We start from the raw sequence: 27,899 nt of genomic DNA, 5'->3' as shown, positions 1-27,899 counted from the left end.
TTTGAACCCTTTTCCTTCCCTTTCCTCCCTGAAAAAACATGGCATAAAAAGGCAAATCCCTTCTCCTCAAGGCCCTACTYGTATTCCCTTTTTTTCTTTTCCTGGATTTGTTTTTTTTCCTTTTCCTGCTTTTTAAACTGAAGAGAAACCTAGGGACAAAAGTAGGAAAAACCTCAAGACAAAGTTGGAATATTTATGGAAATTTTTGTTTAAAAGGGTATTTTAATTTGGGTTTTCTGCCCCAGTCTAGGGGCTGCTCACAGCATTCCCATTATCCAGGGGAGGGTGGGGAGGGACTGGGATGGAATTCCCAGAGAAGCTGTGGCTGCCCCTGGATCCCAGGAATGTCCAAGGCCAGGCTGGAGCACCCTGGGATTKTGGGATCTGTTTCTRCCCATGGAATGGGGTGGGATTTAAGATCCCTTCCCAYSTAAACCATTCCAGGATTTTCACTCCCATTCGGGCAAAGTCTTCCCTCACATTCCCTCTCCACTCTGGAAAGATCCCAGTATCCCAGATTCTCATCCATTGGTTAATACAGGAACATATCCCACTGCCCTTAGCCCCACCTTTACTCCCCTTGGATCTTCCATCCTTCCCAGCCTCAGATCCCTCTTCCCCGCCCTTCCCAGGAAGAGGCAGCCTGCTCCTCATCATTCCCAACTCTTCCTGCTGGCCCTGCTCCTCCAAAGTGCTGTAAATCCATAAATATTTATAGATTTATATCCATAAATTATGGATTTATAAACATTCTAAATTAATAAATTAATACATTTATAAATTTCTAAACTCGATTTATATTTTCCTTTCCATTTATTCTTTGCCTGCAGCTCCCAGCTCCTCTCCTTTTTTTGGGATAAATTATTTAATCCCCTGGCTCTATTATTTAGTTCCCCACAGCATCCTGAGATGGAGATTCCATGGAAAGTGGAACGCAGCGCATCCATCCCCATCTGGAAAAGATTCCATGGGGAGAGGGATCCTGGATAACCCAGATTTTTAAGTGTTTTCCATGAGGGAAGGAGCCTGGGATAACTCTGGAGTCCCCTCATTGGGATGAACGTTGGGAGCAGACATCGTGATATCCAATATTAATGAGGGAATGGTTTCCTGGATTTCATTCCCAGGATTTCCCAGTCGGCACCAGGCCCCAGGTTCTGAATGGGAATGTGGAGCTTGGAATATCACCCAGGGAGCCTTGGAATGTGCCTGGAACTTCCCAAGGAACAGGGAAATGGAATCCAATGGGAGCAGGTGYTCCCACGCATGGCAAAGGAGTTTCCTWGGGCAGGGAGGGGATCAYGGAATCCTGGAATGGGTTGGGTGGGAAAGGACCTTAAATCCCATCCCGTTSCATGGGCAGGGACACCTCCTGCTCTCCCAAGCCCAATCCAACCCAGCCTTGGACATTCCTGGGATCCATCACTGGATGGACAATGCTCCAGTGCAACTCTGACTTTGCCAGRAGACTCCAGAAGCTGCTTTTCCATGGATAACTCCAGGCCATGTCTTGCTTCAGCACTTGGCTCTGATGGGTTCACACTTTTTTTTTTTTATGCGTCAAGCTCAGGAACCCCACAGTGCAGCCACCTCCCATCCCAACACTGAGTGGAGCAACGGGGAACTTCCCTCGGAGCCACCTGCTCTCCCTCCATAAAAACCATCCCGAGCCTCGGAAAACCCYGGATTCCTTGGATTGTTCTGCTTTCCAAGTGCCCCGTTCGGCAGCCGAGCTCCGCATCCCCGCGGCTCCGCAAACAGCAGCTCCTTGCCGGCGTTGTTTGCTCAGCCAATATTGACTCTGCTTCCCAACAGCGCTCCCACGGAGCCCGGCGCTCCCGGCGGGATTTCAGGAGCGTTCGGACAATGCGGAGATAACGGCACGGGCAGCCCCCATCCCGTCCAGCCCAGCTGCGGGATAATGCTGGAATGCCGGGGGAAAATCCCACAGATGTGGGGGATAGAGTGCTAGCAGTGACACCCTGGGCTCCTTCAAAATCCAAAGGTTATGGAATTGTGCACTCTGGAAACACTTTGGAGCAGCACCGCTGCTGCAGGTCATCTTGGGTGGCATTCCAAGGATGTTTTTGCAGGATGGTGCCCCATTCCAAGGCTTCCGGAGCTTCCCAGAATCATCTGGGGATGGATGGATGGATGGATGGATGGATGGATGGATGGATGGATGGATGGATGGATGGATGGATGGAGGAATGGATTGGAACCAAATCCCTGCAGGAATGGCCACAGGATGGGCTCAGCCACTGTGGAAGTGATTCCCATCTCCCAGACAGAATTCCAACACCGTTGCACACAAATCCTTCCAGGTGACATCARCCGAAACGCAGGGAGTTCATCTCAGGTCCCCAAATCCCAAATCTTCCAAATCTCCCAGGATTTCCTTTGTTCATCAGCTGCCAGGGTTGGCAGGGCACAGAGCCACTGCCATCTGCTCCGGCTGCGGCTGCTCCGGAGCCTTGGATCCATCAAACCTCAGGAATTCTGCATCCTTCCGTGTGTCCTTCTGCCAGGCACGCGTGCGGCCGCACGTGGCAGCTCCCGATGGATGTTCTGCTCCATCCTCCGGCTTGCTTGGGATGCGGCCAAGGCTGGCATCGGGAATGCTCAGGGCTCGTGAGTGGCCATGGATCTGGCACAGGTGGGATCAAGGGATCGGCCTGAATCAGGGGATTTCCGCAGGGAGAAGGGATGGGGTCGAAAATGAGGATGCAGCCAGGCCACRGGAGCAGGGATGAGCTGGGATGAGCCAGGATTGTATGAGCTGGGAGATGGAATTGGCACAACTCCAGGATGGAGCTGACATGGATCCTCTTCAAAAGGGCTCGGGAAGGTTTCCATGGAATCCTAGAATGGTTTGAATGGGAAGGGACCTTAAGGTTCATCCCATTCCAGCCATTCCATGAGCAGGGACACCTCCCACTGTCCCAAGGTGCTCCAATAGGGCAGGGATAGGTGGATGTTGGGAATTACTCCCTGTGATGGTGGGGAGGGGCTGGGATGGAATTCCCAGAGAAGCCATGGCTGTCTRTGGATCCCTGGAATATCCAAGGCCAGGCTGGATGGGGCTTGGAGCACTCTGGGATAGTGGGAAGTGTCCTGRCCCTTCCAGCCCCAGCCATCCCATGATCCCATGACTTTGGGAAGGCATTTCCATCCCTTTTCCTGCCTGGATCCCCCTGTGGGCTGAATCCRGGCCCTGCTCGTGTCTGGGTGCCATTCCTGGCCATTCCCAATCCTTTGGGCTGCAGATGGAAAACATCTCCTGCTCTTACGACAGCTCCTTGGGCCCATTCCCGGCTGGCCATTCCCGCCTGGCAGCCTCTCCCAAAAAACATTCGGCCTCTCCTGCTCCTCTTTGTTTCCAGCCCCAATCCAGCTTTGCCTGGAGTCCTCCCAGGAGACTTTTTTCCCCCCTTTTTTTTTTTTTTTTTTTTTTTTGGGCTCAGGTGTTTTCCACCCCGATAACATCCCCCGAGTCACCTGCCCAAACATGCTCCCATCCCGAGGGCCAAAGTTCAGGAATTGCACCCTGCCCCGGAGCGAGGCTCAGCCTCAGGCCCCGCCTAATTAACCCCGGCCTTATTAGCAGATAATCGCCAGACATTTACGCAAATTATCCGCAATAAAACTGGGACAACCATCCCGGTGTTTGGTTTCGCTCCGTTCCTCGCTGGAATCGCRCTCTGTTTGCCCGGAGTTACACATTATCCAGGACCTTTCGGCACCAACGGTTGCTCCGTGGCTTCGGATTGTTTAAAACCAGCCCGAGTCAGTAAAAGTTTGGATAAATATTGGATTTGGCCGAGTTTGCTGTTTGGATCAGGAACCCGATTGCCGCTATTGATTGACAGCTGTGCCCAAATGTTTGGAAAGCCTGGCCTCGATTGGATTCGGGAAGGTGTTTGGGCAAACAGCCCTAATCCAAGGCAAACAGAATCCTTGGAAGCRGCTCCCGGCTGTGTTGGCAGAGCAAACGGAGGCTCTGCAAACAGCTTAGAAGATTCCGGCCACCTTCACGTAACCTTTGGAGGAGGGATTGATCCGGGGGGAGGCGGCCCGGGGTTTGCACAGGGAGCAGATTGAGTGGGATCAGCGGGATATCGACCCCGCGGAATGTAAATGTTAGCGCTGAGCCCCGCCGGCCGCTCCGGCTCCGACGGCTCCTTGGAATTTATCTTCTGCCGGAGCTCCAAAGCCGTGGCGCCGCAATAAACGGGAAAAACGGCTCGGGGATGGAGCGGCTCCGCAGGCTCCTCCCGGGAAGGGCAGCGCCRGGAAGGGCTCAGCCTCCCGCGGCCACCACAGGGATTGACAGAGATGGACACTCGGGAATGCTGAGCCATGGGTGGGACTGGGATCACTGATGGGATGGAGTAGGGGTACAGGGATGGGATGGAACAGGGATACAGGGATGGGATGGCACAGGGATACAGGAATGGGATGGCACATGGATGTAGGGATGGGATGGCACAGGGATCACAGATGGAATGGAACAGGGATACAGGGATGGAATGGCACAGGGGTACAGGGATGGAGCAGGGATCACATGGATACGTGAATGGCACAGGGATACAGGGATGGGATACACAGTGATCACAGATGGAATGGAACAGGGATACAGGAATGGGATGCACAGGGATATATGGATGGGATGGGACAGGGATACAGGGATGGAGCAGGGATCACATGGATACGTGAATGGCACAGGGATACAGGGATGGGATGCACAGGGATATATGGATAGGATGGAACATTAATACACGAATGGCGCATGGATACAGGGATGGGATGGCACATGGATACATTGATGGGATGGAGCATGGATGTATTTAATAGGGTTGCACATGGATCCAAGAATGGGATGGAACACGGATGCACTTATGGAATGGCCCATGGATTCCCCATGGAATCAGGACAGGACAGCCTTGGAAAAGGCATTGGAAGGTGGATTTATCCTGTGGCAATCACTGCTGGCAGCTCCACTGAGACCCATCCCTGCTTCCAGCTGCCCCTGGCATTCCCCACTGGATCTGTGGCCAGATTCTGGATCCTTAGGGACACCCTGTAGTCTCCTCCCTCTCTCCAGGGCATTTCCCAAAATCCTTGGGGATGATCCTTGTGGGTCCCTTCCGAAACGCCTCCAACCCCACCTGACCATGGCATTTCTCACTCCAGGGAGGCATGGGACACACGGAATATTGGGGATCCACTCTGGATTTGCACATGCAATTCCCGTGGCGTGGCTCTCCACGCACGAGTGGCCATTCGTGCATCCCGGCACCATCTGCGGCACCAATTACCGGGAGCGCACGTGGAATCCAGGTAATTACTCCCGCAAATTGGCCGTGTGATTGCAYGGGCATCCCTGGGATATTCCAGGCTTTTTCCGAGCCAGGCTCCCAGAAACTCCAGCAGATACCGAGTTGTGCTGTAATGACCTTCCCATCTGGCTGGCGCTGGGAGCGGCGGCTGTTTATTGGGAGAGGGATTAACCGGCCGCCRCTGATCGATGGATTCATCATTGGGAGGGCGGGAAAGGCGTCGGATTTTCCCGAGGATTGACCCAGGATCCGGAGAGTAATGACGGGTTTAATCAAACAGGGAATAACCAGCTTGTGCTCCAGAAGTATCTGCCAGGAACAGGACTGGATACGCAAAGAGAAGGTTCCTGAYGGATCAGGGCCACGCTGGAAGGAGCAGCGGCTTCCGGGAAAATATCAATCCRGACTGATCCATTCCTGATCGCACAAAACCTGGGAAGAGCTGGAGCAGCTCTGGCTGCTCCTTTCCAGGGGTTTTCCGTGCCTGGAGCTTTGTCCCCTCCATGCTCCTCACTGTCCAGGGACACATCCAGCTGTCTGGAGGCACCACGGGAATTCCAGTGATTCCAGAGGAATCCTTGGCACTGGAAAATCCACGGGATGGGATGGGATGGGATGGGATGGGATGGGATGGGATGGGATGGGATGGGATGGGATGGGATGGGATGGGATGCGATGCGATGCGATGCGATGCGATGATGCGATGCGATGGGATGCGATGCGATGGGATGCGATGGGTGATGGAATCCTGTACCTCAGCTGATTCCCAGTGCTGATCCAGCTCCTGGGAGCCGCTGGATCCACCCAGCACCAGAGTGGAGCAGGATCCGTCCCTTCAGTCCCATCCCCTCCACTCCCAGCACTAGAAACACCCGGCATGTGCCAGGCGGAGCCYTTGAACTCAAAGCTTTTCCCCTTTGTTCCTGTTTTGTTTCATTCCATGTCCAAAATTCCAACATTTATCGCACTTTTTGTGCTCCTTATTAACAGGAGCCTGGTTTTTTTCAGGGATTATATAAAAATCCATATTTATGAGACAAGCAGGGATCAAGAACTYGGAGATTTAAAAGATCCAATTATCTTTCCAAAGTTTGCCTTTATTTTCATCCTGATGAATCCAATGTTTTCCAGGAGGATAATTGCCATTCCTATCCTTTAGTGCCAGTTCCAGGCTCTTTATAATTCCAGCATTCTCTGATTTTAAATTCAAAACAAACCTCTTCCCCCTGCTCAAAGTCTGGGGTCTCCAAAGAATTCCTGAGGGGGTTTTTCAATCCYCAAAAACTTTGTAAACATTACTGGGGTCCTCATGGGTTGGAGCATCCTCTTGTTGGGATGGGAAAATCCAGGATCTGGGATTCAGAGGGAAATGAGGCTCCGTGCCCCAGCCAGGCATCCCAAACCCCAGTGCTCATTTTGGAATCATTATTCCTTGGGATTCCTGTCGGGACAGAGATCCCAAAGCCTCTCATGCTGAGGGGATCTCAAGGTCCTTCCCTGCCCATGATCCCAGCAGAGCCAATGGGAATCTTGGGATGCATGGATGTGCCCCAAGCCAAGAAAAAGAGGGAAAAAGCCAGAASGGATTTGCAGCTGGAAGGGCTGAGCTGCCCCATTCCCAGGATTTCCCAAGGAAGCAGCTATTTTYCCCAATATTTTTAAATCCAGGCTCTTCCATGGACATTCCACCCCAGTGGTATTCCTCAGCCCCGGCCTTCAGATCAGCATTCCTGGCAAAACAGCCATTCCAAAAAAAACTCCAAGGCAGGACCCTGAAATTACACTTTAATTGGATTTTCCAGAGGGTTATTAGGAAATGTTTCCAATCAAGGACTAAATTCAGATTGTAATAAAATATTCCATAAATATTTACACGGGTCCTGGCTCCGCTTGAAAAGCAGGGATATTTTTCCTTCCTGGACACGCTGCCAAAGGAATTGGTTGGGAAAACGAAGGTCTTGAGGTCACTTTGTCCCCATCAAGGAGCAAACAGGGTGGGGTTTTCCCCCTGAATTCCATCCTAAAATATTCATGGGCATCCCAGGTAGGGCAGCACTGGGTTTTTGTGGGGTGAGAGGAGGGGAAGGGGGAATGGTTTTGGAGCTGCGGCACATCCAAGGAATTTACGAGCTGTGTGGGGCGGGCAGGGCTCCAGCTCCATTCGGGATGGATCCGTATCCAAAGGAACCGGCTCRTTCCTCAGGATGAATCTTTAATCAGGCTCAGATCAAGGAATTTCCCGGGAATAACCAAAGCCAGACTTTGTTTATTGCTCGGGATCGGAGCTCCCGCCTTGACCCCRGCCGGGGCTCCAGGGCCGTGCTGAAGGCATTACCTCCCAGTATTCCAGGATTAAACTGGGATTAGGGATCCTGTTCGTGTAAGCTGCTCTGCCTGAGGAGGAGGAAAACCCTGCCATGGAAAAAACCTAGATGGATGGAGCAGAAAGGTCGGGAAATCATTCATAGGGTGGGAATGCTGAACCAAATATTCCATGGATGGGTTTGGTCCTAGGGAAGCAGAGCTGGAGAGGGATGGGAATGCTCCAGGGTCATGGCCAGGACATCCTTAGGAGGGAAATGATGGAAAAATAAGGACAGGTTTCCCAGAGAAGCTGTGGATGGATCCCTGGAATGGGAATTGGAATGACCTGGGATAGTGGGAGRGGTTGGAATGGGATAGGATTTGAGGGTTAGGAGGAAAAATTCGGAGCCCAGGGTYTGGGAACTAAAAGAAATTGGGAGTTCAGATTTAGGACAGAAAATCAGGATTTCAGGGTTTGGGAGTGAAACTTAGGATCACGGTTTTAGGAGCAAAAATTAGGAGTCCAGGGTTTAGGAGGAAAAATTGGGACCCCAGATTTGGGAGGAAAAATCAGGAGTCCAAATTTAGGAATGTAACTAAGAAGCACAAGGTTCAGGAGCAAAACTTTGGGCAAAAATTCGGACTCTAAGGTCTGGAAGGAAAAATCTGGAGCTAAGATTTGGGAGGAAAAATCCAGAGYTTGAGGTTTAGAAATAAAGATTAGGAGTGGAGAGTTCAGAAGTAAAGATTTGGAGCCCAGGATTTGGGAACAATCATTAGGAGTCAATATTTTGGAGTAAAAATGAGGATCCCAGGGTTTGGGAGGAAAAATTAGGAGCCCGAAATTTAGGAACAAAACTTTAGGATCCCAGACTTAGGAACAAAAATTTGGAGCCCAGGGTTTAGGAGTAAAGATAAATAGCCCAGGATTTGGGAAGAAAAACGAGGAATCCAAGGTTCAGGAGCAAAAACTGGAAGCAAAAATTAGGACCCAAAGGTCTGGGAATTAAAATTGGGRTTCCAGAGTGCAAAGGGCTGGAAAAAGCCTGGAAATGGCTGGGAAATCTAAGGAGTAGGGAAATTTGGAAGTTGGAAACTCCAGCAATCCCTCGGAGCTGCTGGCGACACCAGGAGCATCCCGGCTCCGGCCCATCCTGGCACTCCGTTCCCACTTGTCAGCTCCAAGCAGCTGAGGATATTCCCAACTTATCCCTCCTTTGCATAATTCCCAAGGATGGAGCCGATTGCCTCTCCCAGGGCTGATGGATGGGAGCCGACAGCGTCTCTTCCCATTAGGATTATTTATGGAGCATTAACACCRGGATGGCTCTGGCAGCTCCTGATTCCTTGGAATGATCAGCCTTTTCCCAAGTGTGCCGGAGTTAGGGAATGGAGGAAAAGCCAGSGATGAGGGCATTCATCAGCATTGAGTTCCTACAGATGGGAGAATTCCCACCAGGAATGAAGGTTGGGATGGGATTTTAAGAAAAAGGCGGAATTCTGGCTAAGGGCAGCTTGGCTGGAATATGGAAATAATTCCTYGTGACTCTGGGACACTCAAAGGCACTTCAATGGTTCTTGGGCACAAATCCATRGATGGGAATGTCCTGGAATGCTTTGGGTGGGAAGGGACATTGAATCCCATCCCATTCCAGCCATTCCATGGGCAGGGACAGCTCCTGCTATCCCTGATGCTCCAAGCCCCRTCCAACCTGGCCTTGGACATTCCAGGGATCCAAAAACAGCCACAGCTGCTCTGGGAATTACAGCCCAGACAGGAATTCTGTCCCAATATCCCAATAACCAATCTTCCTTTCTTGCTTGCTTCCTTCGTTCCTTAATTCCTTCCTARATTCCCAGATTCCAAAATTCCTTCTTTTCTCCTTTCCAGTCTCCCCAGTGGCTTGGGCAGGGAAGCTCCCGGAGTCACTTCCTGTTCTCTGTGGGGAGAATACCCCGTGGAAAATCCAGGAAAAACACTGATCCCGGTTTCCTCACGTCCCTGGAATTCTGTCTTCATTCCTCACGGAGCAGAGACATTCCCAAATGGGATGGGGGATTTTCCTGCTAGATTCAGATCTTTCTGATCCATAAATTTATCGCAAGTATGGAAAGGGCACGACCTTTCCCTGTTMATTTTGTTCTAATGAGGGAAAGAGCATTCCCGACTGGAATTTTGGGATGTGACCGAAGCCCGAAGGAATCAGTGGGATGAAAATGGGGGAGGAGGCAAGAAGAGGCAGATCCATTCCACCCCGGGATTGACTCCGGAGAGGAGTGATCCCCTTTCCATGGAACGGGATCAAAGGAAATGCCCCGGGCTGGGAATGAGCTGGAATTCGGGGCTGATCCAGAGGACGCTTTTCCATGGTTTGCCAGCCATGGATTCCTCACTCAACCGAAAAAAAGGGATGGGAATTCCAGTGCCACACTGACATCTCCTGGAAGAAGCGCTCGTTACAATCACGGCACTCCACGGACAGATTTTTGGGATAAAGGCCTGGATTTCGCTGCCCACTCTGTCCTGATAAACCTGGCTTTGGATAAAGTGGAAATTTTCCTGGAATTAAAGGGATCAGAGTGAGTCTGGGATCTGCTGGAGAAAACCTGGAGGAGTCCCCAGAGCTGCAAATCCAACACTTCACCTCCAACATGTGGGGCAGGAGAAAAGGGAATTAAATTATAATGAAAATTAAAAAAAAAATAAATAATTAAAAAAAAAAGTAATTAAAAATAAAAAAAAAAACCAAAATTACCATAAGAATTGTGGTGGAGCAGGTGGAGTTATCCCAGCCCGGCATCCTTTGGATACCTTTGGAAGAGCACCCAGCCCAAATTCATGGATAATTTCTCCTCATTTGGATTTTGCTGTTTTTTCCATCCCCTCTGCATCTGCAGATGGCGGCTCTGAGTGTTTGGAAAGGCTCTGTTGACATTGGGATACAGCAGGAATGCCGATTGGATAACATTAATTCCTCATTATTGGGAAACTCATTTGCATCCCAGGAATTTATTAAAAAGAGGGATCTGTGTTTAGAGAAGAGGTGGGAGCGTCGGGGAGGGGGAAAAGCAGGAATATGGGAGCTCCTTCCCACTGTTTATTAACACAGCAGACACAGGAATGAACATTCCAGAGGGAAGAATTCCCACTGCAATCAAACGTTTGGATTGGCCAGGCTGGAGTAAATATTTACTTTGCCTCATTTTCCAATGGAATTTCTCCAAGTGGACATGGAATTGTGTTTTCCAAGTGCCTGTGGAATTGTTTTCTAGTGCCTGTGGAATTGTTTTCCAGCTCTCTTCAGATCTGATTCCACAGCCAACCTTTTCTCTGATCACTGAAATATCGGGATTATGTTTAAAATATTATTATGATCCAATTTTTTTTTGCTTTGGACACATCCAAGGATGGGGCAGGCACAGGTGGGATATTGGGAAGGAATTCCTGGCTGGGATGGAATTCCCAGAGGAGCTGTGGCTGCCCCTGGATCTCTGGAATACCCAAGGCCAGGTTGGAGCACCCTGGGATAGAGGGATCTGATTTAAGATCCCTCCAACCCAAACCATTCCATGATTCCATGAAATTCCCGACTCCAGCCAAGCCCTGCCCCTCCCTCCTCCCGGCAAGGCCGGATCCRCCTTTCCCAGGTTTGTTTGCTCTCAGGATTGACCTTTCCCAGGATAACAGGGATTGACCTTTMCTGGGAAAACGGGGTTTGCGGGAGCTGTTTGCTCAGTGTTTTAACAACTTCCGCCTTCCACAGGAAGAATTCCAGGGAAAACACAGATCTGGGAAAAGGCTGGGAAAGATCCACCTGGCCTGAGACGGCAGGGATATAAAAAGGAGCATTTGGGGAGCTAAATCAGAATTCCTGTTGCTTTTCCAGACATTTCCTGCATCCAAACCTTCTCCATGCAAAGCTCTGAGCACCAATCCCTCGTGTATCCCAGTTTTCCTAAGGAACACTTCCAGTAGGACTTCTCCCATTACCGCAGTAGTCGAATCTAAATCCAGGATGTGTTTGTTCCTCATTCATGGATTCATTATTTTCATTCCTTTAGATCCCACAAATCTGAGCCTTTCCAAATGTTTTCCCCCATTTCCAGCAATTATCCCAATCCATCCACAGGGAAGCAGCAAACGGCAGAAAGGGGACTGGGACCAGGGAAGCAGTGATTCCAAGGGGGSTATTCCAAGGARTATTCCAGGCTGGGCATATTCCAARGAGAGGAGCCRYTCCYGGTCCCAMYCCAAAGCCCGTGTCCCACCAGGAAAGGCTCGGGATGCAGCGCCATTCCCGGCGGTGCTCCCACCCCACCTAGCGGTGCTCCGGGAGAGCTGCTTCCCAGGGATCGGGCCGGGAGCTGCCCCTGGAGCTCATGGAATTCTTTAGGGGTGGAAAAACCTCTCCCTTGCCCCCCTCTGGTTGAAGCCAGGCTGGGAGAGCTGGGAATGTTCCCCYGGAAAAGGGAAGGATCCAGGGAATCCTCGGAGCCCCCTCCAGGGCCTAAAGGGGCTCCAKGAGAGCTGGAGAGGGACTGGGGACAAGGGATGGAGRGACAGGACACAGGGAATGGCTTCCCACTGGGAAAGGGGAGACTGGGGTGGGATCTTGGGAAGGAATTCCTGGCTGAGAGGGTCTGGGCTGGAATTCCCAGAGAAGCTGTGGCTGCCCCTGGATCACTGGACKGCCCAAGGCCAGGTTGRAGCACCCTGGRATAATGGGAAGTGTCCCTGTCCTTGGAATGGCTGGAATAGGATCATCTCCAAGTTTTTCCCAAACCAGGCCCTTTTGGGATGTGGTGATTCCAAACCTTAGGAAGAACAGCTTTTCCTTAGGCTGGAATTCCTCAAATCCAGGCAATCCCATAAAATGCCCCCAAATCAACTCTGCAGACCTGAAGCTGAAATTGTCCCARTCCTGTCTCTGGATCCAAGCAGATTCCAGGATTGAACACCTGGAATGATCCCAAAAAAATCCCATGCTTGTGCAAAAATCTGGGATGAGCCCTCAGCATTCCCTAAATCCCAGGAGGAGRGTATGGAATAAAAGGATTTATTGAACACGTTTGCAGGGACACACACACATTCCCACCCCACCCGTGAGGAAATCCCACTTCTCCCTCAATTCCCAGATGGAAAACATTCCATCATTTCCTTGCATGCCCAAGCAGGTTGGATGTTGAACCCCCACTAAATTCCAAGCRGGATTTTGGGGACTCTGGACTGTCCTGACARCTCCTTCMCACTTGAAATATTCCAAATTCATCCTTTCCAGCAGAAATCCRTCTTCCCAAGCTTTTCCTGGTTCCGATAAAATTGGGAATGGCCAAAAACACCCTTAAAGTGCTCGACTGCAGCTCCACAATGGCTGCACTTGAGGCTGCTCCAGAGGGAGGCCCCGGAAAGAGGGCATGACCAAGAAAGATGGATTTGGGACCGAAAAACTGGGAAAAAGCTGGGAAAAGCTCCAAGAGAAAAGCCTTGTGGTTCTATCTCTAAGGATACAGAATTCCAGAGGGACCTTCAGGACTTCCTGGAATCTGTGGAAAAGGACACATCCATCCGTAACTTCTTTGGGATCACCCATGGAAGCGCTTCCCAGCTTCTCTAAAAAACCTCCCAGCATGAGCACAAAGCAGTTCCTGAGGAACAGTGGCAGCAGGGAATTCCTCAGGCTGGGAAAATCCRCGATTCCAGCGGGACAAGGTCAGGGCTTCCTGCGCCTGAAACGGGAAAGAGCCACAAAGAACTCTCAGGGTYCATGCAGAGGAATTTTGGGAGTGGCCGACACCCCATTCCCAGGTTTTTCCACCCCCAAATCCCACACCTCCTGAAAAACCCAACATGTAATCCAAGGAATCTCAGAAGTCCTCTTTTCCTTGGATTTTTAGGCAGTGGGAGCATCGCACCAAGTTGGATTCCAATCCTTCAATTCCCTCTTCCCMCAGGGAATTGGAATCCTGAGAAAATTTGCCAATGAATCCAATGAGCATTCCTTGCTTTCGGCATCTGGGAAAGGGAATCCAGGGCATTCCCACAGTCATTCCTGACCCCATTCCACTGGGGAATGCAAGCCAAAAGTGGGAAGCRCAGCAAATCCAGGGGGGAAATATTCCCTGAGTTTGGAAGTTACCAGAAAAGGAGAAGCAGCATTGCAGGAGCACTTCCATGGACTGAGCATGGAGCTGGAATTCCCAGGGATGCCTTATTAGTAATGTGGGAAAGAGGGAATTCTCCATGCTTCCTTCCTGGTTCCATAATTATTAGCTGGAATRTGAGCTGTGGGAAGGAATTCCACCCCCAATCCCTCTTCCCTGTTTCACAGGGAGTTGGAATCCTGAGAAACAGGAATTTCCCAATGGATCAAATGAGCATTCCTTGCTCTCAACATCTGGGAAGGGGGCAGGAGAAGGGATCCAGGGCATTCCCACAGCCATTTCCAACCCTATTCCACTTGGGAATGCAAACCAAAAGCAGAAAGGGCAGCAAAGGCATGGGGGAAAACATTCCCAACATTTCAGAGTTGACAGGAAGAATTCCAGGAGCACTCACTTGGGCTGGGCGTGGTGCTCGTATCCCGGTCCCAGAGCCGATCCCGCCCTCATCTCCACGGCCACGGAACACTGGGAATACACCCAAAGTCAGGATCCACTCTTCCCACCATTCCCAGCTCCCGGCATTATCCCAAATTCTCATCCAGAACAGCTTTGGGCTCCCCTGGATCCCTGGAATATCCAAGGCSGGGTTGGCTGGAGCAGCCTGGGATAGTGGGAGCTGGCCCCGCCCATGGAAAGGCTGGAATGGGATGAGTTCCGTGTCCTTCCCATCCAGCCCATCCCRAATTCCAGGATCAGGGATGAGACATTCCCTTTTCCCTCCCAGCTCACCCTGGTTTCCACGTCTGTCCATTCCGAGTCYGCAGTGTCCCCAGCAGGATCGGGATCAGGAGGGGACGAGCGGCGCTTCCGCCTGGATGAGGAAAATGTGGGAACAGAACACAAACYCATGGAATTAAGGACATTCCCAGAAAAAAGAGAACACTTTTTATTCTTCCTGGATAAATCTTGGATTTGGCAGCATCTCTAGCTTCCCTGAATTTCTCCAAGCTGCATTTCTAGGATTCCAAGTTGGATTTTCCTGTTGCACCATCTGATCATCTGGCAGTTCCACATGCACTCCCTGAATTCCGCGATTCCAGACGCTGAAATGAAAGGTTCCATGACAGGAACCTTTGGAATTCCAGAATTCCTGAAGCTCAACTCACCCCGTGGGAGATTCCTGCTTGAGGGTCTCGATGTCTGTGAACTGCACAGCCTGGCCACCGCCCCGAGTCTGGATAACGTCCCCCTGGAATGGGGACGCGGAAAAGCGGAATTGGGACAGGAACAATGCCGGGATTCATCCCCAGAATTCCAGAGCGAGGAGAGGGGGACAGAAACAGGCGCTTCCCATTTCTCTTTCCCTTTTGCCACAGGAAAACGTGTAAGTTGTGGAATTCCACAGATCATGGGATCCCAAAAATCATCTGTGAATTGTGGAACCCACAAAAATAGGGGAATCTGCAAGTCATGGGATTCCACAAACCATGGGATCATGGAATTGTTGTTGGAAAACAACAATTTTAGGATGATCCAACCATCAGTGCAGCACTAAAGGCTGTCCCCAGGTGCCACATCCATGGGATTTTTAATGGGATCCCCCCCAGAGATGGGGATTCCATCACAGCCCTGCTCCTTAYTTTCAGGGAATCCTGGAATCCCTGAGGTTGGAAAAGATCTCCAGGAYCATCAGATTCAACATGGATTCACCCTGCCCAGAGCTCTGAGTGTCACATTCAGGAATTCCCTGGACACCTCTAGGGATGGGAACTCCAAACCTCCCTGGGCAGTTCCAATGCCTGACCACCCTTTTCCATGAAAACATTCCTGATGGAAAATGCTGAGATGAACCAGCCTGGAACAGTTTCGAGCACARAGCAACCGTGCTCAAGCCAAGAATTCCCAAGGAGAACCCAACTGTGGTTGCCCCAAATGGAACACCGGCGATTCTGATGTCGCATTCCCATTCCTATTCTCTTCCCATTCCCACGGCCATTCCCATTCCTGAGGCTCACCTTGAAGAGCTTGGTGCGGATCTCGCCGTCRGAGGCCAGCTCCTGGTGGGTGAGCAGGTAGCGGTCACATCGTGCCAGCGCCCGCTCGCTGGGGGCRCCCACCGTGATGGCCTTGGGCACGTGCGGCTGCAGCAGCGTCTCCGTGGGGATGTTCGTCGGGGGCCGGTGATCCACCCAGCGCTCCCCGGCCGAGCGGGAACGCCGGGATCGGAGCCGCACCGCCGGAGCACTCTGGGAACACGGGAAACGGGAATGAGCACAGGGCAATGGGACAGAATGGGAACGAGCACATGGGAATGGGACACAACAGGAATGAGTGCACAGGGAATGAGGGACAGAATGGGAATGAGCGCACAGGGAATGGGATAATGGGAATGAGCACACAGGGAATGGGACAGAATGGGAATGAGAACCCAGGGAAGGAATGGGAATGAGCACACAGGCAATGAGCGCACAGGGAATGAGGGACACAGTGGGAATGTGCACACAGGGAATGAGCACACAGGGAATGGGGCAGAATGGGACTGAGCACACGGGGAATGGGACAATGGAAATGAGCACCCAGGGAATGGGAAAGAATGGGAATGAGCGCATGGGAAATGGGACAGAATGGGAATGAGCACCCAGGGAATGGGACAATGGGAATGAGCACACAGGGAATTGGACAGAATGGGAATGAGCACACAGGGAATTGGACAGAATGGGAATGAGCACACAGGGAATGGAACAAAATGGGAATGAGCACACAGGGAATGCTGAGGCCGGCTGGGAGGGGTTTGGGAGAACTACAAAGCTTTGGGCTTTGGGTTGAATCCTGAAGGCAACCACCATGAGCCTGGCATTGAATTATTCATGGAATATTCCAGACCAATTCCGATTTTGTCCAATCCGTCACATTCTACATCCAGGAAAGTTTCCTCAAGGAGGAAATCTGTGGTTGGTAAAGCTCTTCTCAAATGTCCCAAAGTGCCCTTGGGTTGAATCCTGAAGGCACCACMATGAGCTTGGTATCAAATTATTCTTGGAATATTCCAGGCCAATTCCCATTTGTTGGGCATCGAATCATTCATGGACTATTCCAGGCCAATTCCTATTTTTTGGGAATTTGTGTCCAATCTGTCGCATTCCCCATCCAGGATCATGACATGATAAACTTCCCTGCTGTCAGGAGCTGGGGATGCACAATCTGGGATTTATAGGAATGCTATCAAATGGGGCAACACAAGAGAAGCAGTGGAATCCCCCATTTTCACAGGAATTAGGGAAGGGTTCAAATCCCTTGGAAGAGTTAAAGCTGAGGCACACRAGTGAGAGGTTCATCCAGGAAATGTTTCCAGGCAGGACAAGCTCCCAAAGCACCCTGGAAGCTGGGAAATTGCAGGATGGATTTGAGGAGACAGGAGGGAAAAGGAAGGAAAGCATCAGGGCAAGGGAAACACCGGGGCGAGGGAAACACTGGGGCGAGGGAAACACCGGGGAAACACGGGGGAAACCATGAGGACACCCCTGGCTAGAGCAGAGCGCAGCCACCTCTGAGCTTCCTAAAAGTGGGAATTCTAAACTTCCAAGGATCTCTGAAGAGCCAGAGGGCTGAGTGCAGCCTGGCTCCAGGATTTGGGAACAGCAGGGAGGATTCAGGAACAGCAGGGCGGATTTGGGAACAGCAGGGCAGATTCAGGAACAGCTCTACTCTACGTCAAGCGGGCTCAGGGACTCCCTAGGCCCGGCCTAGGCCAGGACTAACCCTGCAGCTGTGTTCCTCTTCCTGCTCGCCCTCCTCGCCAGCCCCCGGCACCTCCGGCGTTCCCGGCTGGCGCAGCCCTCTCCTCCTGCCGGGGCTGGGCCTGCCTCTGCCTGGCTCTGCTCCTGCTTTATTCCTGGATTTGGGAGTGCCTTGCTTGTAGGAAGGGCCCTTCTGCTCCCACTGCAGCACGCAGGAGGCCACAGAGATGCTGCTACAGGAGTTAGAGCGCCTGGGGGCCGGGCTGGGCTCAGCCTCAGCCAGCTCAGCACAGCTCTGGAGAGAAGGGAGAGAGGCAGTGAGACAYGGGAGACACACAGCAATCTGACAGAGACACAGAATCCAGGGATTTCCCATCCCTGAGGATATCAGGAGGTGGGAGAATGGATAAAGAATGAACAGCAAGAGACAGGGATTCAAAGCAAGCTGCTCACACTCTGTGCTTGGGCACTACTAAGGGCTAAAATGTCTGCACTTCAACCTTAAAAATGCTTTTCCCTAAATCCAGGAGTGTTTGGGAGTGACTTACAGGCAATGGAGAGGGAGACACGGATCTCTGGAGAGGCTTCTCCCGGTCCCGCTCCCGGGAAGGCCTCTCCGGCCGCTCGGCCTTGGGCTCGGTGACGATGGCCTTGAGCTGCTTCAGCTTCTCGTCCTTCACCCACAGCTTGTTCTGCATCTCCAGCTGCTTGGCGGCTACACGCCGCTCCTGCCGGGACAGCAGTGGGAAAAGAGGGAATGCTGGAGGTTGGAAAAGCTCTCCAAGCTCACCAAATCCAAGCCAGGACTGAATCCAGCCCAGAGYTCTGAGTGCCACATCCAGGAATTCCTCAGACACCTCCAGGGATGGGGACTCTGAACYTCCCTGGGCAGCCCCTTCCAATCCTAACAGCCCTATCCATGGGGAGATGTTCCCAATATYCAACCTGAGCCTCCCCTRACACAGTCTGAGGCWGTTCCTTCTCATCCTGCTGCTTTTTTCCTTGGATTAGAGCCTGACACCTCCTGGCTGTTCCCTTCCTTCTTTCCTTTCCATTCCCTTCCATTCCACTCCCTTCCATTCTTTTCTTTTTCCCTTCCCTTCCAGCAGCGCTGACCAAGACACTCCACATGGCCAAAGAGCAATTCCCAACCCATGATTCCCCAAACAACAGCGCAACAAAACCCCTCCTTCCAAGCAGCCCACACCCAAACCCCAAATCCTATTTTTCCAAGTTTTCCCCGGATTCCCGGCACTCACACATTCCTTTTCCCACTTGCTGGTGGTCTCGGCCACCATTCCCTGGAGCCGGGCCTCCAGCCGCCTCTTGTCCGACGCCTGCCGCTGCAGCTTCTGGCTCTGGCTCTCCAGCTCCTGCTGCAGGTTCCKCTTGTCCTCCTCGTAAATCGTGGCYGTCCTCTCCAAAATCTCGATCTGTGGGAAGAGGGGAAGGGTTTGGGAATTCCAGACTGGGAATTCCTGATTATATTTCACCAGAAATCCATGGTTTTAATCAGAATCGCCCAGTTTGGTGCTTTCAAAGCCTCACCTTGTAAAAAAAGTGCTTGGCGAAAATTCCCCACAAAGTATTTATTTCTGATGGCAAGAAATTTGCTAAATAATCCATAAAAAATGGGATTTCTACTCCAAAACCACCCCACTGACCTTGTATTCCAAGGTTTTAATCTTCTTCTCCTGGCGTTCCAGCTCTGTCTTCTGCCCTGTTATGGTTTTCTCCTTTTCAGCCAGTTTTCCTTGGATATAGTTTTCTTTGGATGCAACGCTGGATTCAAATTCTTGCAGCATGGTTTTAAAGGCAAGAACTGGAAGAGAATGATGATATTTTAGCTTTCATCTCCCTTATCTCCATCATATCCCAAGTTCTGCTTTTTCCCAACCAACTTAAAGCCTAAAATTGCTCAAAAAAAGGCTGAAATGATTAATCCAGACAAGAAAACCGGGACAGAAGGGTTCCCTTGAGGAGTAAAAATGGCACCAAATCTGAGCTTTGTCCTGATGTTCCAATTTTTGGCAAATTCCTACCATTTTTGGCAAATTCCTCTGCCAGCAGCTGCCTCATGTGGTGGCGCTGCTCCAGGGCCTCGATCAGCTTCGGGAGTGTTTGGTCGTCGTTGATGTCCAGGAGCTCGCAGGAAGGCAGGGGAGGGAGCCTCTGGAAAAACAGCTCCGCTGCCGATTGCTCCTCCGGCTCTGTGGGATGGGAAATGTGTCAGCAGGAGGGGGAAATTCCAATGGATATCAGTCTGGATCCTGGAGCAGGACTGGGAATCATTGATGGGAGCTGGAAGTTTCCCAAGAGGTGCCAGGGTTGGGAAAGGATCCAATGTGACATCCTTGACTTTTTGTTTGACCCTGAAAACGGGTCCTGAATGTACAGGAACATCCCACAATTCCCTTGGCACCATTTCCTGCCAGGAGCTGCAATATTGGGAGCATGGATCYATCCCAATCCCATGGAATTCCTTGGAGATTCTACAGGGACACTGCAGAGTGGGAAGGCTCCCAGGGCCCTGGGGCTGCCTTGGCACTGTGAAGGCTCAGAGTTGGCTTAAAATTGAATTCTCAGCCTTGAATTYCTAACAGAAAACTGCTGGAATCATGGAATTATGGAATGGTTTGGGTTGGAAAGGACACTGAAGTGATCCTGCTCTGTGGGCAGGAACAGCTCCTGCTGTCCCAGGGTCCAACTGGCCTTGGGCACTGCCAGGGATCCAGGAGCAGCCACAGCTTCTCTGGGAATTCCCAATATCCATCTAAATTTCCCCTTTTCCAGTAGGAAGCCATTCCCTGTGTCTGCCCCTCCATSYCTTGTCCCCAKTCCCTCTCCAGCTCTCCTGGAGCCCCTTTAGTCCCTGCAAGGGGCTYTGAGCTCTCYCTGGAGTTTCCCCATTCCAGGTGAACATTCCCAGAGCACAATTCCCCACTCCAGTGCTCACCTCCTCCCACAGGGCCGCCCCTCATCTCGAGTTTCCGGGACAGCTCCTCCCGGAATGCCTGGTTCCGGAAGCGCCGGCCCGGAGTGAGCCCACACAGGGGCCTGTCCACGGGCCTGGCCACCTCCACCTCCTGGGTCATCTCTGCAAAGCGCATCACTTGCTGCAAAAAAACGGGAAAAAACCACCAGGAGCAACTGGATCTGCCTTTGGAAGCAGGGCTTGGGTCACTAAAAATGGGAAAGGGAGAATTTTCTGGCTAAAATCTCAAAGATTTGAGGTTTGGGATCATCCAGAAACCTTCCCAGGAACATCTGCCAAAGGAGGCACAAAACCTCRGGAAGAGACAGCTGGAATTCTTGGAATAGCAGGGATTAAGTACCTCCATATGGCTCTATGGAATTGTGGGAGTAAGGAAAGCATTCCCTGCTTCCAGAACAAGGAACAGAAGTAATTTCAACAGGAAAAATCAGATTTGRAGGGAAGATTTATCTTACAAAATTGTAACGGAGGTGCTCAAACAATTGTTATTCCTTGTATCTTTTGGAGTAGAAGAATTCAGGAAGAAACAGGAAAAAGGAGCAGGAAGGRATGGAAAAAGGGAATTTACCAGGCTTTCCTCATAGTCCTCAGCCTTGGGATTCACACACACAATCATCCGAACCTTCCCTTCTCCGTCAAAATAGTTCTTGAAGAGATGAGTCAGTTTGGAATCTCTGTATGGAACCATCTGGGAACAAAGCCCAGGGAATTTCCAGTGAGTTTGCCTTATCCAGACGATCAAATTAAAGAATAAKTAATTAATTAAGGGATGCCCACCTTGTTTGTCCCATACAATTGGTTTTCCCGGAGAACCTCGATGCATGTCCTCAATGTCATTAATGACTGGTTGATATTCCCTAAAAAGAGCAAAGACACAGAAAAAACTCCATGAGCAGCCCCTTGGAYCACGTTCCCAAATTATTCAGAAGAATAAAGTGCCTAATTAATGATAATTGCTCTGATTAATTGAAGTGCTAGAAATGCCACTGCAAACTGCTTTCCAAAGGGGAAGATTTCAGGTCATCAAATCCTAACTGATCCTAGCAGAGAATTTCAACAGTTCCTGGGATTCTTCCCTAAGAGACAGGATTAGCAGGAGCTTAATTAGCAGATTTAATTAGCAGAGTTAATTAGGCTGCTTCCTACCTGCTTCCCTGAGCCGGTTCCCTTCAGCTTTGGTCCTGTTGGTCCTCTCACTTCCGGCCAGATCCACCAGGGACAGCTGGCTSAGCGTGATCTGCTCCTTTTCCTGGGATCCAGAACAAATCCCATGAGCCTGAATCCCCCAAGATTCCGTCTAATGGGGTAGGGGACACCTTATCCCAAAACCCAATTCCAAAGAATGTGTTAAATGCAAGCTCAGAGGGATTTGTAYAGCACAGGGAGCTGTACTGGCTTCTTTTGGGAAAAGCTGCACCGGCTTTTTTAGGGAAGAGGTGGAGCAGATCCCTCAGGCCACAGGATTGAAAGCAGCTGTATCATTCAAATCCCCAAAATTTTAAGATTCCCAACAAAGGAAAAGGTGAAAACCMAAGGAATCAGCAGTGTTTTAGCACCATTTCCATGCCAGAAAAAAAGTTTGTTCTGTCCCCTCCAAACTCRAGGCCCAGGAGCTGTTTCCAAGGCAACCTCCCCAAAATTCCCATGGGATAATTCCCAGGGAGCCTACCTGGAGCACATTGTCCCCATCCGCATCCAGCGGCGCCTGCGCCAGTTTGATGATGAACACGGAGTGGGAGCGGCTGGATTCCCGGTTCAGCTGCGTGTTGGCGATGCGCCTCTTCTTCTGCCCTGCTCCAACACACCACATTCCCAAAATCCCACCACATTCCCAAAATCCCACCACTTCCCCACATTTCCCACCCATCCCAGCATCAGCGTGTGAGGGATTTCCCGGCTGCTATTCTTGACTCCCTGATATTGGGAAGGGGTGGGAATGGGGAGGCCCCAAACACCCAGGGATGCTGGGGATGCTYCATCCCAAGGCCAGGTTGGATGGAGCCRATCCAGCAGAATTCCCCTYGCTCATGGATAATGTTTAAGGGGCTGGRATGAGGGAGCAGCCCTGGATTCCAAGATTTACCTCTCCAAAAGACCTCAAAAGCTTCCTCGGTGGATTTGACCTCCACCTCCGTGCAGCCTGTGACGTACATGTTGTGGTTCTGGTCTTCACGGAGGATTTTGGACTGGGGAGGTCTTTGGGGTAGCAGGAAAGAGGGAAAACAAATTAATCCCATTAGAATTTCGTGCTGTGAAGATTTTGTTGGAGGTCAAAATTTGGAGGGAAAATGTCAAAATTCTGAGGGAAATGTCAAAAATTCCAGAGAAAAAGGACAAAAATTCTGGGAGAAAAGGACAAAAATTCTGGGAGAAAATGACAAAAATTCTGAGGGAAAAACGTCAAAAATTATGAGGAAAAATGTCAAAAATTCTGGAGGGAAAAGGTCAAAAATTCCAGGGAAGAGGGTCAAAAATTCTGGGGAAAATGCCAAAATTCCAAGTGAAAAGGTCAAAATTTCTGAGGGTAAAGGTCAAAAATTGCGAGGGTAAAGGTCAAAAAGTCCAAGGGAAAAGTCAAAATTCTGAGAGGAAAAGGGCAAAGTTCAGGGGAAAAAGGTCCAGATTCTGGGGGAAAMGTTCAATTCTCCATATAAAAGCTGGAAGAGGGAACACAAACAYGGACACACAGGCAGGATTAGTGACACTCCAGCTCCCGCTCTAATTAGCAGCCATTTAATTGCAATTAATTGCTTTGGTGGTGGCAGCTATTGCTTTCTACAAGCACACAGAAGCAAGGACAGCATCCTACATTTACTAGGAAAAGCAAGGAAAACGGAATTTTCTGCTTCTACTCAAGGAAAAGGCTACTGGAATATTGGGAATAACATGMTGGACATACACAAAGTCTCCATTTCTCACTGGGGTGTTGCAACTGTTCCACCTACCAAAAAAACGGGGAAAAACATTAAATCCTYGATTTCTGCCCCAAATCTTCCCATCTCTCAAACACCGCAGCTTCCGAAGGAAGAAATCATCCAAGATTTTTCCTGGAATGGGTTTTGGGAATAAGCACCAAACCATTTAGCAGCCACTTAATGAACATAGGACTGATGGATTCCTCTAATGGGTTGGAATTTCAATAAATGGATCAAAAGTCAAATTCACAGATTTTTCCCACTAATTTTAGGCATAACGAGTGCACATCTTTGGAAAAATATCCCTAATTTCATGGAAGAGAAAAATAATCTCTGGGTTTATGGGAATTACAGATATCAGGAATGATATGGAAATATAGAGCACTAAAACAGTGTTTTTCACTGTTTGTGGGGAAAAAAGCTCTGGAATGGCTTAGTCTAAGTTGGAATCACCTGTTGGAACAGCAGGAATAGATTGGGAATTTCAATGGATACAACTGCCTAATTAATTAAAGATTTGCTTATTAATCACCCATCCTAAYGAGGAAGGGAGTGCCAAGTCTTGGTCACCACCACTGAAATATTCCTGTCTGGAATATTCCTTTCCATGTGTTTTTAACAGTGATTCCCAGGAATTTGGAGCCAGGATCATTAAGATTACAGCCAAAAATCCATAGTGGAGATTCTACAGAAGGGTCTGGGAAAAAACCTGGATTGGGAATATGGGAATTCCCAAACTCCCTTGGGTTTGATGGATTCAAAGGGAGGTCACAGATATCAATGTGGGACAATGCAGAATTGTCCTCATCCACCCCTTCCACTGACGAATGGAAAATCCCAGATTCCCAACTCCCTTGGATTTGATTGGTTCCAGAGGAGCCTCCTCCAGCATGTCATAGATGATGGTATGGATTGCCCTCATCCCCCTATTGCAGTGGTTTGGTGCTGATTCCCTAATCCCATTCTGTGGAAAATCCCGGATTCCCAAATCCYGGATTCTGACTCACTTGGGTTTGATGGATTCCAGAGGTGTCTCCTCCAGCAGGTCGTAGATGTAGTTGTTGTAGATCTCGATGTAGGACACGAAGACGCCGTAGACATTGTCCTCATCCACATCCTCCACCCGGCAGTGATCCTGCACGTTGATCATGTCAGCAAATTCCGGATCCAGCTGTCTCCTGCAGGAAACACAATGGGATCAGGCTGGAATTCCCGGGAGCTGGCACGTGCTGGGGTGGCTCAGCGCGGATCTGCAGGGGTGGGGTGGGGAAATGCCCAAAATTCGGAAAAATTCAGGGGTTTGGGRTGTCCTRTGCAGGGCCAGGARTTGAAATTCCATCATCCAACTGAGGAAATTCCACAGCTGGAATTCCATGATCCAACTGAGGAAATTCTATGGAAATTCTTACTCAAAGCCACAGCATTCTAGTCCCAGTTTAATGGGTAGAAAAAGTTGGCTGATTCTAATTCTGCTCACCTAAATAACTGCTCAAACCACATGGAATGCACTCAATTCCCATTAATATTTTATTAATTATCATTAATATCCCTGCCAATTGCAGGGTTTGGAATGCAATCAATTTTAATGTCCCTTTCAATTGCAATTTTTTTTCATTTCTTAAAGGGAGGAGGCCAAAAGAAATCAAAACCACCCTAAAAGAATCACATTGATAATAAATAAATAAATCAATATGTACCAAAAATAGGCTGATCCTAATTCTGCTTATCTAAACTATTCAAACCACATAGGATAYACTCATTTTCCATTAACATTATTATTATAAATATCCCTGACCATGGGACAAAATYGACTTTAAGGTTCCTTTCARTTGGGAATTTCCAAKTTTTTTTTCATTTCTTCAAGAGARGAGYSCAAAAGGAATCAAAMCCCCCCTAAAGAGTCTCATTTCCAYGGAATGAATTCCCTCTGCCTTTTCCTGGAGTCACTCACTTCCCAGCTGGAGTTTTTGGGACAGGCAGGGCCTCTCTCCTCTGGCGCTCCAGCAGAGCCTCTACCTCGCTCTGCACATCCACCCCGTTCTTGTCATCCARCTTGAAAACCTGCAGGGAAAATCCAGGAATTCCAGCCAGTTCAGACATTCTGTGCTGGCCAGTCAACCATGATTTGATAAGGTAATTAACTACCCTGATTAGGCTGGTATTAATTAATACTGCCACTCAACCCACCCAGATCCGACAGAAACTATTCCCGAAAAAATACATGATTAAAACTCCAAACGAGAATTCTAGGATTATTTCGATATATTTAGATACCGAAAATTCCGAGGAATTTTAGGAAAAGCCTCCCAATCTCTGTTATTTGGCGACAAGGTGGTGATCAAAGGTTGGACTCAAACCTGGAGGTCTTTCCCAACTTTAATGATCCTGTGATTTTGGAGATGGATTCCTGTGGCTTTTGGATTTTGTGGAGCTCATTCCAGAACTCAGGAMGTTTTCTATTTAATTATTTTTAATTTAAGAATGAACAGCTATTTAAGGACAACCAGAGCACAGATCATCCTTGGCCCTGCTCCTCACATCCCAAGGGGTTGGGTTATTTCTCTCCCAAGCCCTCCAGTCCCAGGCCAGGTTTGTTTGGAGCAGACCCCATTCCCCAGGGATTTCTGGGAATGCTGTGGGGAAGATCCAGGGGAGCCACTCACGAATCTCTTGGCCTGGAAGGGCCCGATGCTGTTGAAGATCATGGCCAGGCAGCGGGGCAGGAGGCCCCCATCCCCTGGGGAGCCCGTCATGGTGTGGGTCTTCCCACTGCCCGTCACTCCGTAGGTGAACAGGAGACCTGGGAAGGGCAGGGAAAGGGGTTCAGCAACGGGATTGGGGAAAAAACAATGGTTCTGATGGTCCCGGCAATCCAAGGTGCTTGCAGCCCTCGCTGATCATCACAAAAACTGGGAATATCCCTCATCATTCTCCAAGATCCACCTRGAAGCCAAAAATCAGCCCTGGCACAGGTTGTGCCATCCYTGSAATATTCCAGGCCAGGCTGGATSGGATTTGGAGCAACTTGGGATAGYGGAAGGCRYCCCTGCCCMTGGGACTGRATCATCCCTTCCCACCCCAACCATTYCCRGATTCCATGACCTATTCCACAAATTCCTGTTCCATAAATAGGTTTAAGAGTTTCCATTGTATGAGGAACTGAGGCACAATTCCAAGCAAACAAGGTAAGAAACCTTGGGAGCCATGAAATCCTGGGAATGGGAGACACTTGAGGGACAGGGAAGGGACACAGGACAAAACTTTTCTCACCATTTTTGCCRCGGATCAGATCCTCCACCAGAGGTTTGGCCACCACGTCAAAGAGCTCCTTCTGCACCACCTGGGTGCCAAACACCTCCTTGAAGGAATACTGGGTCTGCCAAGACARGGAAAACCATCCTGGACCTCCRGCTGCCCGGCCAGGATCATCCACARGGATCCCATGGAACAGGGAAYTCCCAATATACAACTTTGAACTCAGATTTCCTTTGAGTCCCCACCATAATCCACACAAACACTGAGCAAAGGAGCATCCGCCATGGCCAAAGGGGAGCTGTTCCTTCATTTAATTTTATTTAGACAGATTTTAAGTCTTCTCATCTAAATAGTTGCTTAGATCACATGGAACACATTCATTTTCCAGTCCTAAATTTCCATCTGCTTTAAAAAAAAAACTAACCTGGTCATTTTTCCACCATAACACTTGCTTAGGCAAACATCTGAATTTTAAGTTTCTGAAGAACTTCATTTACTAAAATKTAAYTAAACTTTTCCTGTTTTATTTAAAMCTTAATGCACTTCCCATGTGAATTTTCCAGGCTGAAATTGGAAAATAAATATTCTGCACCCCAGCTAACATTCCTRCACAAAGTTGTGGATTCYTCATCCCTGGAAGTGTCCAAGGCCAGKTTAGAGCACCCTGGGATAGGGGAAGGTGTCCCTGCTGTGGAATGGGATCAGCTTTTAGGTCACTTCCGCRTATTTTATGTTTAGGGAAGTGATTTTTTTTAACCATAGATCTTTTTAGGGGTTGAAAACATTCTGATTTTGCACTKTGCAAGTCCCACAAACCAGGGGGAAATGTGGAAAACAGGGAAAAAGGGCTGGATGCCTGGAATTCCAGAATGGTTGGGGCAGRAAGAGACCTTGAAGATGATGGACAGGGACACCTCCCACTAAGCCAGGTTTCTCCAATAACTTCCTTGAACACCTCCAAGGATGGGGCACTGATTCCAGGCGAATTGCCGACTGGAATGCAGCCCATGCCACGATCCCGACCCCTCACCTCGCGGTACTCGCCATTGCGGAACACCCGGTAGCCCTCGGGCGGGTGGATCTGCACCGTGGTCTCGTTGATCACCTCGATGCAGCATTCCTGGTCCGCGCGGCTCAGCGGCCGCACCCGGCAGTAAACCTGGAATGGGAATGGTGGGAATCAGGGGGGATCGGGGTGAATCGCCCAGCACCCGGCAATAAACCTGGAATGGGAATGCTGGGAATCAGGGGG

General features: G+C 49.9%; 1 protein-coding gene across 1 annotated transcript in view; it reads right to left on the bottom strand.

The window, feature by feature from the left end:
* Window positions 1-12,536: 12,536 nt before the first annotated feature.
* The window catches only part of KIF23 (kinesin family member 23), a 16,490-nt gene continuing 1,127 nt past the window's right edge, over window positions 12,537-27,899 (bottom strand). Inside the window, exons 2-23 of the mRNA XM_057381322.1 lie at window positions 27,678-27,806; window positions 26,663-26,768; window positions 26,056-26,192; window positions 25,344-25,453; window positions 24,400-24,570; window positions 23,377-23,418; window positions 22,561-22,673; window positions 22,147-22,268; window positions 21,624-21,726; window positions 21,255-21,334; window positions 21,046-21,165; window positions 20,439-20,598; window positions 19,525-19,692; window positions 19,147-19,304; window positions 18,742-18,915; window positions 18,031-18,210; window positions 17,505-17,777; window positions 15,761-15,991; window positions 14,912-14,994; window positions 14,535-14,616; window positions 14,200-14,270; window positions 12,537-13,370 (exon numbers count right to left, since the gene is read on the bottom strand). Coding sequence (XP_057237305.1) covers window positions 13,355-13,370; window positions 14,200-14,270; window positions 14,535-14,616; window positions 14,912-14,994; window positions 15,761-15,991; window positions 17,505-17,777; window positions 18,031-18,210; window positions 18,742-18,915; window positions 19,147-19,304; window positions 19,525-19,692; window positions 20,439-20,598; window positions 21,046-21,165; window positions 21,255-21,334; window positions 21,624-21,726; window positions 22,147-22,268; window positions 22,561-22,673; window positions 23,377-23,418; window positions 24,400-24,570; window positions 25,344-25,453; window positions 26,056-26,192; window positions 26,663-26,768; window positions 27,678-27,806 — 2,829 coding nt within the window. The 3' untranslated portion in view covers window positions 12,537-13,354. The remainder of the gene's footprint in view (window positions 13,371-14,199; window positions 14,271-14,534; window positions 14,617-14,911; window positions 14,995-15,760; window positions 15,992-17,504; window positions 17,778-18,030; window positions 18,211-18,741; window positions 18,916-19,146; window positions 19,305-19,524; window positions 19,693-20,438; window positions 20,599-21,045; window positions 21,166-21,254; window positions 21,335-21,623; window positions 21,727-22,146; window positions 22,269-22,560; window positions 22,674-23,376; window positions 23,419-24,399; window positions 24,571-25,343; window positions 25,454-26,055; window positions 26,193-26,662; window positions 26,769-27,677; window positions 27,807-27,899) is intronic.

The sequence above is a fragment of the Malurus melanocephalus genome, unplaced genomic scaffold (assembly GCF_030028575.1).
Source record: "Malurus melanocephalus ecotype Western Australia unplaced genomic scaffold, MMel_1.1 scaffold_505, whole genome shotgun sequence".
In the NCBI taxonomy this organism is placed as follows: Eukaryota; Metazoa; Chordata; class Aves; order Passeriformes; family Maluridae; genus Malurus; species Malurus melanocephalus.
This window is presented reverse-complemented; position numbering and strand designations above follow the sequence as displayed.